This window comes from Bos grunniens, chromosome 6, assembly GCF_055505025.1.
Source record: "Bos grunniens cultivar Pamir isolate PY7600 chromosome 6, Bosgru_T2T1.0, whole genome shotgun sequence".
Lineage (NCBI taxonomy): Eukaryota > Metazoa > Chordata > Mammalia > Artiodactyla > Bovidae > Bos > Bos grunniens.
Window position 1 is genome coordinate 78,309,325 of NC_141170.1, and position 12,793 is coordinate 78,322,117.

A 12,793-nucleotide genomic window follows, 5' to 3' on the forward strand; every position below is an offset into this window, starting at 1 on the left:
GAAGGAGAAAGGATAACATTCTGAAAACAACTAATATTTCAACTTTTTTGCTTAAAAAACAACAAAAAGTGTATAATGTAGATTACTTCAATTGACATAATTAGTACAGAGAATAACTGGGTGGGGGAAATAAGGCACCAAGCCTTTAAAGTCTCTTAGTAGAAAAGGTAGCAATTACTGAGCTGCTGCCTCTATCTTTTGAACACAAAGCATGTGTGGTCTGAGAGAGCTGATGGGCTGAAATTCAGTTCCCCCACTTTTGAGCTGTTTATGCCTGTGGAAAACAAGGAGCATAAAAACTCACAGGTTTGTCGTGGGACATGAATGAGATATTTCACATAAAGTCCTTTGTATAGCACCTGCCATATAATAAGCCCTTAAAAAACAATGACTATTAAGATAACACAAATCTTTGCAAAAAGAAGCAACCAGCGAGAATAAATACTATAAAGGTTTTACAAGGACTATATAATATTTATATAATTAAAATGCAGACATTTTAAAGAATAGTGAATAATTAGACATTTGTGTCTGTGAAAGAGGCAGAGTGTGTGTGTGTGTGTGTGTGTGTGCGTCTGCGTGCACTCATCAATGCAAGCTCACATGCACATGATTTTCCTACAGAGGACCTCCGTGGTGGTCCAGGGATTAAGACTCCATGCTTCCAACGCAAGGGGCGCAGGTTCAATCCCTGGTCAGGCAAAGAAGATCACATATGTGGCACAGCTTGACCAAAAAAGTAAAACGACTGGGTTTTCTTGCAGGGAACCAAAGAACTCCTGATGGGGGAGGGTTAACATTCCACTCAGTCAGTGTTGTTTCCCTGTTCTGGATGGCATATATTGATATTACCAACCCTTTCCTGAGAGCACCTGTGGAGAAAGGTTCTCTTTGTCTTTTCAAAAGTTTTCCATTTTGGTTCTAACTGTGGGGAAAAGAACAACAGAAACAAAGTCCCATTTTGGTCTAGTTAGATTTCATTTTATAATATCTGGGAGGAAGGAATGAATTGAATATGCACTTTTTTTTTAATTAGCCAAGAACGTGTTATGCCCTCCATCTCTTTCATGTGGCCACCCCAAACCCCAAGATGTGACAGTATGCTAATCTCAAACCAATTTCTGGCATCAAAGAGGTACAAATTTCCTTCCCTGTTCTTTTGGTAGCACCTTGATTAACACATTCTTAAGGAGGGAGCTCTAAATAGCATGCAGTTTCTAAGAAAACCAACAAACTGAAGATGAAGTAAATATCTGTTTAATTTACATACATCAGTAGTGTAACTGATATTAGTCTGGAGAAAGACAAAGCACACTGAATTATACATGTACGTCTAGTTTTCTTTGTAAAAAAAAGTTTTTGGAAAGAAACATCTGCAACTTTACAGGGTACCCTGGGATTTTAACGAGGGAAGAGCACAGTCCACTATAAATTCTATTAATTCTACATTGTAATTTAGCAGCAAACATGTTAACATGGGAACATTAAAGTCATAAAGGAGCTTTATTGTTTGTGAAAAAAAAAATCACAGTTCTTGACATTACAGCCTTTTCTCTCCCCTCCCCAACCCCAGTAAAAGGGCAAAAAAAGGTCAAGGAAATATTAATTTGTAAAAGATCTACTTTTCTAGTGTCGATTGCTACACATCATTCTGTTCTGTGAGGACATGCTGCAGAGGGGTGCTTCTCTCTGTACAGTGAGCGTCTCACGCATAGACTTTACATACCCTCTGCAGGCGTCCTGAATGAGGCCAGTAGGTCAGTGACACCAGTGGTCAGATGTCAAGGTAAACAAACAGATCAACACACATTTATCCCAAGATAACACCCTATGTTAGTACTATTGCCAAGAAAAAAAAAAAACCCACAAAAGAATCCTGATTTTTAAGTTTGAAAAATGTACAAAAATATCAGGACAATTATAAATTAATATATATTAAAGCATCGAGAAACAGCAAAAGGATGGCCTAAAATGTTAAGTACAATGTACTTTGATACAATAAATATTTCTCATGGAAACCGAATACTGTATAGGGCTGTTTAGAACTCATAGAAACAAAAATTCATATTATTACTAATTTATTTATCAATAATCTATTGGTTCTTTATCATCTCCTTTGTCATTTATATTACAAAAAATTAATACTGGAAAACGGTAGATAAACACTTTTGTGTGCTTCTCCTGCTAACATGCTGACGTTTAAAAAGAAGATAAAATTTATTTTAGCACTCTCATCTCCTCTCATGAATGGAACCCCGGTCTTCAGGATACCTTATGTTTTGCATAAAATATTTCTCATCCATTCATTCCGGCTGTGGATTCTGGAGTTCCATTCATCTGCCTTGCACCCTCACTCACACACATGTGCTTGGTCTGTCCTTCCTTATGAACCATGTAGATGAGAACTAGGGCGCAGAGTATTATGCTCTGGGCAACTTCTCATCAGCAGAGAGAACCTTGTCTCTCTCTTGGGTATGTGCTTCTGCTGGTCTCCAGCAAATTAAAGGCTGAATCCAAGTTATCATGGTTCGCATGGTTGTCCTAATGCCTCCAGGTGTATCATTCTTTATACTTCTCCAGCATTGGGGAAGCTTTAGTTCAAGCATTTCTTTTTTTTCTAAATGCAGAAAAAAAGTCTTCATTCTCATAATAAAAATAAGTCTGTTCTGTATTTTACAATATATTTCAAATATTTTCACTATGAAGCATTCATGAGTCCAACAGGGTCAAGAAGTAGACAACATTTTCCAAAGACCAAAGCTGCCAGGGATGCGTTTAGGAAGCGCAGCGGGTACAGCCACACTTTACCACCTTCTCCACCTCGTCCACAAACGAGGACCCATCAGTGCATTCGAAAGAGTATTTCCTTCTCTTGCTCCTCAGAGGTCCGCAGCACTGCCCGCCTGCACAGCCCCCTCTGCATTCCAACCGAGACACCTTCTTGGTCGTCTGGCAAGCGGCGTAGCCCTGCTGCTTTTGGTAATAATCTCTTACCCGTTCCCCTCGACAAGAGATTTCTAGAAAAGAACAAACAGCACAGGCAGTGTAAGGGCAGTTGCTGTAAGTTGTGCGAAGTGGCTATGAATCTACTGCTCAGTTAGGGAGATGCTGCTTTGGCTTCCGGTTTGTAAGGGCTATTTTCAGCATTTTGCTCAAATTTGTTATTACAGGCTGGTGGCACAGTCTGCTCTGTTCCTTGCAGAAGACTTCTTCTTGGCCTTTATTTTGAGCAACTGAATACTCTATATGTGGACTATAAAAATACTATGCTTTTGGACCGACAAGAAAATTGGCTTCCTAAATCTTCTCTTTTATATAGCAAAAATATACATCTTCTGTTTTTATACTACTAACAGCTGGTTTTGCTTACCACAGGGCACCGTTTCAGAGAGTATGCAATTTAATTTATTAGACCTAGAGTTTAATACCATTCAATCTGTTACTTAATACAAGTAACATTCCACTAACTTCATAAATCACCCGAGTACGAACTAGTTCAAAAAGAGCCATCTGCTAGAAGCCTCCACAGGCACGTTCCTTTCATCTCATCACCCCTATCCACACAACAAAATCTCTGCCAGCTGGAGGTGGAGCACATCCTGATCACGCAGACACAGGAGAAGGAAGTACGTGGGTTGAAATGTCAGCCCATTTCTGTCCCTCTCTCCTGCATAATTTGCTATCTTAAATCAGTTGATTCTAAGGTCAAAGGTGATTCTGTCCTAAAGCTAGAGCAGAATTATTAGCACCTTCTTTTCTGTGCCAGAAGATGAATGAGTGATCTATACAGAGGAGAACAGCAGAGGAAGGTAAGAAAAGTGAAAGTGTTAGTTGCTCAGTCATGTCCGACTCTGCGACCCCATGGACTGTAGCCCACCAGGCTTCTCTGTTCATGGGATTCTCCAGGCAAGAATATTGGAGTGGGTTGCCATTTCCTTCTCCAGATGACCTTCCTGACCCAGGGATCAAACCTGGATCTCCAGCATTGCAGGCAGATTTTTTTACCATCTGAGCCACTGGGAGGCCCAAAGGTAAGAAGGAATGAAGGAAACGACCTTCTGCATAACAGAAAAAGGAGCATTCACATAGCAAATCACAACACGGGAAGACATGTGAAGGCCATGTAACATTCTGCCGCGGAGGTTTGACAGTGAAAGTGAAAGTCACTCAGTCGTGTCCGACTCTTTGCGATCCCATGGACTATACAGTCCATGGAATTCTTTAGGCCAGAATACTGGAGTGAGTTGCCTTACTCCAGGGGAATCTTCCCAACTCAGGGATGGAACCCAGGTCTCCCGCATTGCAGGTGATTCTTTACCAGCTGAGCCACAAAGGAAGCCTGCCATGGAGGTTCAGTACCTTCCGTATCTGTGCCTGCCTTACACTCGAAAGTAAATCAATAAGAGCAACTGCAGATAGTGCAAAGAGCTGGCATTTCTCAAGTCACTCTCCTCTCTGTGTGTCTCCCTTTCTCTCTTTTCAAAGACGACGGCCCCTCTTGCTCTGCCAAGAGAGAGGGAGGGGCCCAGCTGGCCCGGCTCACCTCGATCACAGCTGTCCCCGGTGTATCCACTGCTGCATTCACAGTAGGGCTGCCCCAGTCCTGAGAGCCTGCATTTCCCATGCTTGCACTTGATCGCCTGGCATGGGTTAAACAGATCCTCCTCTTCATCACAGAGGACGCCCCCATGGCCCTCTAGGCATTTGCAGCTGTAGGAGAACGCATTGATGGGCAGGCAGGTGCCGTGGACGCATCTACAGAGGAGGAGGAACGCAAGGATGGAAATGCGTTAGGCAGAGAGGATAGGAACGGAGTGGGGATGAGGGAGGGAATGTAAGGGAGACAGTGCTAATGGACTGACTTCTTTCTCTCCCCTCTATCCCTTCCCCCTTTCCTTCTTTCCTTTCTTCAGTATGGGTTTCAGGGTTGGAGAATGTGGGTTTAACTCCCAAGCAGCCCAAACTCACTTATTTCCAAGACAGGGGTCATTGGTCCTCTGATCACAGAGGGGCCCTGTCCATCCTTCCTCGCACTCGCAGGTGAAGCCGGCCTGGCTGCTGGGCTGGCATGTGCCGTGGGCACACACCTTCTTGTGGCATGGTTCACAGCCAGGCAGGATGCCGGTCTGCATGGGCACCTTCCGGAAGTCCTGAAGTTCGCTGTTGATGTAAAGGTTCCGGATGCAACCGTGGAAGCTGGTGCCATTCTGCCCAGGGGCCTGGCGCAGAGCTGCGGCCACGTTGTTCTTCCCGGGCATGCCTGGGGAGGGACACCGAGTCAGAAGCCAGGTTCCCTGGGGTTCCTCAGCCAGGGGCCACCCGGACCCTCTTAGCTCTTCCAGTGGGATGGGAGCAGTCTGTGCAACTCTTCTTTAGGAGAACCAAGCAGAACAAGCATCCTGTCCTGCGGTTCTCAGCCAGGCTGCACATCAGAATCACACTGGATCTTTGAAGAAACACTGATGCTTGGGGCCTCAGCCCAGACTGATTTGATCAGATTACCTGAGTGGAGTGGGGGAGGGAGAAGGGATGTATGTTTCTTCGTTTTTATTTTTTGGAAGGTGCTCCAGGCAATTCTAAGGCACAACTAGAATAAAGACCCCAGGTTCACTGGCAGTCCATTTTTAATTTTTAACATTTGGTTTTAAAAACCTTCAGTTCAGATCAGTCGCTCAGTCGTGTCCGACTCTTTGGGACCCCATGAATTGCAGCACGCCAGGCCTCCCTGTCCATTACCAACTCCCAGAGTTCACTCAAACTATGTCCATCAAGTCGGTGATGCCATCCAGCCACCTCTCTGTTGTCCCCTTCTCCTCCTGCCCCCAATTTATAAAATCTAAATTCGGGTCACTGTACTTAAAAGTAAGTGGGAATGGGAGAAGGATTCCTGCTCCTTTACCTCCACACCCAACTCCCATCCTGGACACACACCCCTGAAGCCTAGGATTTCACAAAGTAGTTTTTATTTCCTGACCAACGCCAGGGCCCAGAGAGCTCAGAGGACATGCTCAATGTCATTAGTAAGACTAGGTTAGAATTAGGCTGATAAGACAAACTTCCCTAATCTCAAGCCATAGTGCAATCCATTGATTTTCAGAGGATGAGAGCTGAGATTCACGACGACCATTCGCCCCAGTCCTGACAAATTTCAAGCTGGCAACTAGTCCAGCATAACACTGGCAACGTCTCAAGCTCAGCCACGGATGTCATTGCCGGAAAAACTCACCCTGCTTCCTATCAAGATAGCACCTCATTCACATTTTATTTATTCCCTTGCTAATTGGGTGAAACATTCATATTCCAAGAAATTGGGGCTATAAATTAAATTCTTCCAAAACCAGAATTTGCAATCTTGTGTATGTGTGTGTGTGTAAGTGCTTAGTCGCTCAGTTGTGTCTGACTCTTTGTAACCCCATGGACTGTAGTCCACCAGGCTCCTCTGTCCATGGGATTCTTCAGGCAAGGATACTGGAGTGAGTAGCCTAGCCTTTCTCCAGGGGATCTCCCCAACCCAGGAATCGACCTGGGGTCTCCAGCAGTGCAGCTGGATTCTTTACCAGCGGAGCTACCAGGGAAGCCCCATCTATATATATACACACACCACACATACACACATATATATGTGTAGTGTGATAAGTTGCTTCAGTCATGTCCGACTGTTTGCGACCACATGGACTGTAGCCTGCCAGTCTTCTCTGTCCATAGGATTTCCCCAGGCAAGAATACTGGAGTGGGTTGCCATGCCCCTCTCCAGGGGATGTATATGCATATGTGTGTGTGTATATATATATATGCATACACACACACAAATATATATACACACATAAATATATACATACACACATATATACACACATGTATATCCCACTAGTGACAGTCATATGGTAACCCTCATTTGTTAAAGCTGAGGAATCTTTCCATGACCTAAGCCAGACTCTGAAATAGTTCCTGGATGGGATCCTATGTGAAGCAGTTGGGGAGGGGATGGAGCCAAGGTCTTCAGAGCAGCTGACATTCTCCCCTGCACTCGACTCTGAGCTACTGGCTGGGGGCGCTGAAGCTGGGAAAGACCATGGCTCTCACTCTCTAGGTTTGTTGGTTATAAAGACCAAGAACCACAGTACTCTCTGGGTAGCATCTTCTCTCCCATTCAAAGGAGACCCATTCGAGGTCTAGGAGGTACCAAAGTCAGACAGTGGCTTATGCAAAACCACTAGGCTAGAGATCAAAGCCTGTATTTTTGGACTGTGTGCATTCGGGCCAGTCATTTCCTCTCTTCTGGGGCTCAGTTTTCTCATCTGTAATGCCCATGGACGCACCACCTGTTTCCCAGCTTGAAATATCTAAGACCCACCAGAGGGGCGCTGTTCAGAAGGCGGCTTCCCAGGCCCCCTTTTTTCCCCACCTGAGATTCTGACCCAGAAGGAAGGTGTGGGCACAGAAATAAAAACATATAGCTCAGCTGAATCTGATGCAAATGGGCCTGCTGAATTAGGTGTCGTGGATTAAAAGTCTTGAGTTTGGGTTTTTAGTCTGCCTGTTTGGCCTTGGTAACTGGATTGCTTCCTAGAATGGGGTCAAAAGGACAGAATGTTCCATTTCCAGGAGAGGACTAATAACTGTAAATTTCTTGTTTGGGGGTGAGTTCTTCCTCCTCTTCTTTTTGAAGAGGCTTTGAAACATTATTTATTTACTTATTATTCGATATGCTGAGTCTTCTTTGCTGTGTGGGCTTTTCTCTAGCTGTGGTGAGCTGGGACTACTCTAGTTGCAATGTGTGGATTTCTCATTGCGGTGGCTTCTCTGGCTTCTCTTCTCTAGGGCACGCAGGCTTCGGCAGTTGTGGCACATGGGCTCAGTAGTAGCATTTCCCGGGCTCTAGGGCACAGGCTCCATCGTTGTGGTGCACGGGTTTAGTTGTTCCATGGAACGTGGGATCTATCCAGACCAAGGATTGAATCTGTGTTTCCTGCACTGGCAGGGGGATTCCACTGAGCCATCAGGGAAGCCCAAGGGGATAAGTTCTTCTAATGTAATCATGCTGCTGCTGCTAAGTGACTTCAGTCGTGTCCGACTCTGTGCGACCCCAGAGACGGCAGCCCACCAGGCTCCCCCGTCCCTGGGATTCTCCAGGCAAGAACACTGGAGTGGGTTGCCATTTCCTTCTCCAATGCATGAAAGTGAAAAGTGAAAGTCAAGTCACTCAGTCGTGTCCAACTCTTCACGACCCCATGGACTGCAGCCCACCAAGCTCCCCTGTCCCTGGGATTTTCCAGGCAAGAGTACTGGAGTGGGGTGCCATTGCCTTCTCCAAATGTAATCATATCCATTCTGCAAAAACATGTGGACTCTAATATCTGTACATTTATGATCCTTTCTTCAGAAGTTAAAAAAGAACTTCTTCCAAAACTATTTCAAGAGCTCACACAACGTGCATATATGCGCATGTAAAGACTAAAGTACAGACCCATGAAGTTCCATGGCAGGGAGAAGCAATCAGTAAGTGTGTTCTTTCTATTCCCAAAGTTAACAATGATACAGGTCTAGTTTTGATTGTAGTAACTTGTAAACGAAAATGTTGATACATTACACATATAGTTACTTTCAGTAGGATATTATAAAATCAAGAACTATCATAACTCAACGTTTTCAGGTGCTTGGTAGACTTCTGACCAGAGAACTAAGTTTTAACTGATAAAAACAAAAGTAAGGTCCAGGGATTTTTTTCCTTCAGCCTTTCCTCTATGCCATGGACCATAGATGGGATTTACTATTCATAAACAACAGTTAATTTAGTAGATACCTTTTAGCCTTAACAAGCCCTACATGTTTCAGAGTGACAATAAAGGGACCAAGTGTCAACACTGAGGTTTTGTCAACACTGTCCAATAGGGACATTAGGAGAGGATTTGTGATGCGTGGAGGGTGCCTCAATGTGTGGGTCTTTAAAAAAAATCTCATTAATACAGGTCTTCCCTGTAGTTCAAACAGTAAACAGTTTGCCTGCAATGCAGGACAGCGGGACTCGATCCCTGGGTCGGGAAGATCCTCTGGAGAAGGGAATGGCAATCCACCCCAGTATTCTTGCCTGGAGAATCCCATGGACAGAGTAGACTGGCGGACTACAATCTGTGGGGTCGCAAAGAGTCAGACACAACAGGGCAACTAACACTACACTAATATGTGTTCTGGTTGGACTTTTATACACAAAAACATGAGGATCACATTGTTTTGTTTTATGGAAAGGCTATATCACGGGGAGCTGAAACCCAAGGGTGGAGAAAGCTGCCTCCCTGTTTTGACAGAAAATACTCTTGGAGAGGCTTATGGCATGGAATGTATCACCTTCAGGCTAGCCTCCCTGCAGAGTGTTCCTCTTTGCAGAGGTCATCTACCTTTCTCTCCTTTGCTAATTCAGCTTCTTCTGCCTTTATCATAAAGAATACAGGACCATGGTCTTAGGATTGTATTCTACTTTTTAAATGTGAATTACCCTTAAGACTCTCCTCTGAGAGGGAAGGAAATGAGCCCAGTGCAGTCTCTGGCAATGAGGCCGATTGAAAGTGGTTTTCTTCAGGCTTGAGAGGACAGAGGCACTGTCTGCATCCTTCCAAGCCCTCTATCCTTAGAAGGACTGGTTCAGTTCAGTTCAGTTAAGTCGCTCAGTCGTGTCCGACTCTTTGCGACCCCATGAACCACAGCACGCCAGGCCTCCCTGTCCATCACCAACTTCCAGAGTTCACCCAAACTCATGTACATCGAGTCAGTGATGCCATCCAGCCATCTCATCCTCTGTCGTCCCCTTCTCCTCCAGCCCCCAATCCCTCCCAGCATCAGAGTCTTTTCCAATGAGTCAACTCTTCCCATGAGGTGGCCAAAGTATTGGAGTTTCAGCCTCAGCATCACTCCTTCCAATGAACACCCAGGACTGGTCTCCTTTAGGATGGACTGGTTGGATCTCCTTGCAGTCCAAGGGACTCTCAAGAGTCTTCTCCAACACCACAGTTCAAAAGCATCAATTCGTTGGCACTCAGCTTTCTTCACAGTCCAACTCTCACATCCATACATAACAACTGGAAAAACCATAGCCTTGACTAGATGGTCCTTTGCTGGCAAAGTAATGTCTCTGCTTTTGAATATGCTATCTAGGTTGGTCATAACTTTCCTTCCAAGGAGTAAGTGTCTTTTAATTTCATGGCTGCAATCACCATCTGTAGTGATTTGGGAGCCCAGAAAAATAAAGTTTGTCACTGTTTCCACTGTTTCCCCATCTATTTCCCATGAAGTGATGGGACCAGATGCCATGATCTTCATTTTCTGAATGTTGAGCTTTAAGCCAACTTTTTCACTCTCCTCTTTCACTTTCATCAAGAGGCTTTTGAGTTCCTCTTCACTTTCTGCCATAAGGGTGGTGTCATCTGCATACCTGAGGTTATTGATATTTCTCCCGGCAATCTTGATTCCACTTGTGCTTCTTCCAGCCCAGCGTTTCTCATGAGGTACTCTGCATATAAGTTAAATAAGCAGGGTGACAATATACAGCCTTGATGTACTCCTTTTCCTATTTGGAACCAGTCTGTTGTTCCATGTCCAGTTCTAACTGTTGCTTCCTGACCTGCATATAGGTTTCTCAAGAGGCAGGTCAGGTGGTCTGGTATTCCCATCTCTTTCAGAATTTTCCAGTTTATTGTGATCCACACAGTCAAAGGACTTGGTAGTGCTGAATAAAAACTCTTCTTTCCCCCTTTTTGAAAAATGTCCTTTTTTAAAAACATGGAATTCTATTTATTTACTTTCTTTGTTGTTTAGTCACTAAGTAATGTCCGACTCTTTGTGACCCCATGAATGGCAGCGTGCCAGGCTTCCCTGTCTCTCACTATCTCCTGGAGTTTGCTCAGACTCATGTCCGTTCAGTCGGTGATTCCATCTGACCATCTCGTCCTCTGTCTCCTCCTTCTCCTCCTGCCCTCAGTCTTTCCCAGCATCAGAGTCTTTTTGCAGTGAGTCAGCTCTTCATATCAGGTGGCCAGAGTATTGAAGCTTCAGCTTCGGCATCAGTCCTACCAGTGAATATTCACTGTTGATTTCCTTTAGGATTGACTAGTTTGATCTCCTTACAGTCCAAAGGACTCTCAAGAGTCTTCTCCAACACCACAGTTTGAAAGCATCAATTCTTTGGTGCTCTGCCTTCTTTACTTACTTACTTATTGGCCATGCCATGTGGCATGTGGGATCTTAGTTCTCCAACCAGGGGTCAAATCCATACCCTCTGCATTGAAAGCACAGTCCTAACCACTGCACTACCAGGCATCTGGCCCAAGCATTCCCATTCAATACTTATTTATTTTTTAAACTACATTCTAAAGGGGTCTTAGAAGACTCAGTGAAATGATCTCTAATGAAAGTATAAAAAAATCAGGTGAAGGACAAGTCCAGAAAGAAACAAAAAGCCACAGAAGTTAGATTGTTTACTTTTCTGCTCAATATTAAGAAGTGAATATCAATGCAGGTGGCTTTGGGTGCAGACAGACCTGAACTCAAACGAGGTCTCTATCATAGCTTCATAGCTTTGTGAACTTGGACATGTTCTATGGAGTCCCTGAGATACTCCCTTAGGGATTATAAAACAAAAAATCATACCTACTTCCTACAGTCTCTGGGGGTAAGACTGTAAAAGAAGCATTATGCTGAGAACACAGCAGGTGCTTAGCAAATATAATTTCTTTTCTCTCCAACCACAGGTAACATCAATGACTTTCAACTGCCATTCACTGTAGTACAGGCAACAATGGAGGCTCCTGCCTGTTAATGAATCCCATAATGTGATTCCCATGAAGCAAAGAGATCAGTTATCTTGCTGCCCAGACTTTCTATAAGATACTTTTATTACAATGCATTATGGTTTCATGAGGATGTGTCTGTCTTCTCCACTCCCCTGGGTACAGAAGGGATGATTCTTTTTCAGTTTTTCATTCTTTATGCCTCTATTAACTTAGTTCTCAGCTTATGGGAGGTGTTCAATAAATCTTTACAGAATTGTACCAAAGACTTTTAACTGCTTTTTAAAAAAATTGCAATTCTATAGGAGAGTTCAGATTGTCTACTGCTAAAATTATTAAAATCAGAGGTGCTCTGGAATTTCAGAAATTTTTCAAAACTGCTTTTAGGGAAGGCTTTGAGGGGTTGGTAAAAATATGTAGCATCCCAAGGTTGTTCTTGTGAAAATAATTGGTGTAAAGTTGAAAATACCTGTCATGGTGAAGAAATTGGTTACATTGACCCATTCAGAAACTTTGGCTTATTTATCTGTAAAATGAGTTGATTTTATCTGTCAATTCATCTCAGTTCAATGTAATTTAATTCGATGCAACTCAATTCACCATCATATGCTTTCTTACTCATTTGCTTGAAATTTGAAATTCTATCTCCAGGTTATATCCACTCCTCCAGATTTATGCAAGAGTGCCAGGTTTCCCCACTGCGGTTCCTTTTCTTTGCGCACCTTCAGATCTCTGTCCATCCCTCATATATTTGCTCATCTGCCTTCTTGTTGCTTAAAAATAGTCTTCACTGTGTCTTTTCAAGCCCTAAACCACCTTTCCAACCTTCTCTCTTTATCATTCCCCTTAAGGTCTGAGCTCAACAGAAGTACTTCCCATTGCCCCAGTACAATTTGTGAATTTAACTTGTTCATTCATTAATTTGATTTCATTAATAACTATCCTATCCTGTAGATGAGTTTGTGACTAGTAGTGAAGACACTCAAGCACAGCAACATCTGACTGAAGCTGGT

At 43.7% G+C, this 12,793-nt stretch overlaps 1 protein-coding gene across 3 annotated transcripts in view; it reads right to left on the reverse strand.

The window, feature by feature from the left end:
* Positions 1–1,241: 1,241 nt before the first annotated feature.
* Positions 1,242–12,793, reverse strand: part of SLIT2 (slit guidance ligand 2) — a 405,363-nt gene continuing 393,811 nt past the window's right edge. For all 3 annotated transcript variants that reach the window (XM_086406326.1, XM_086406325.1, XM_086406327.1), the window contains 3 exons: positions 4,969–5,260; positions 4,544–4,755; positions 1,242–3,017 (listed from right to left, as the gene is read on the reverse strand). In XM_086406326.1, coding sequence (XP_086262452.1) covers positions 2,776–3,017; positions 4,544–4,755; positions 4,969–5,260 — 746 coding nt within the window. In that variant the 3' untranslated portion in view covers positions 1,242–2,775. The remainder of the gene's footprint in view (positions 3,018–4,543; positions 4,756–4,968; positions 5,261–12,793) is intronic.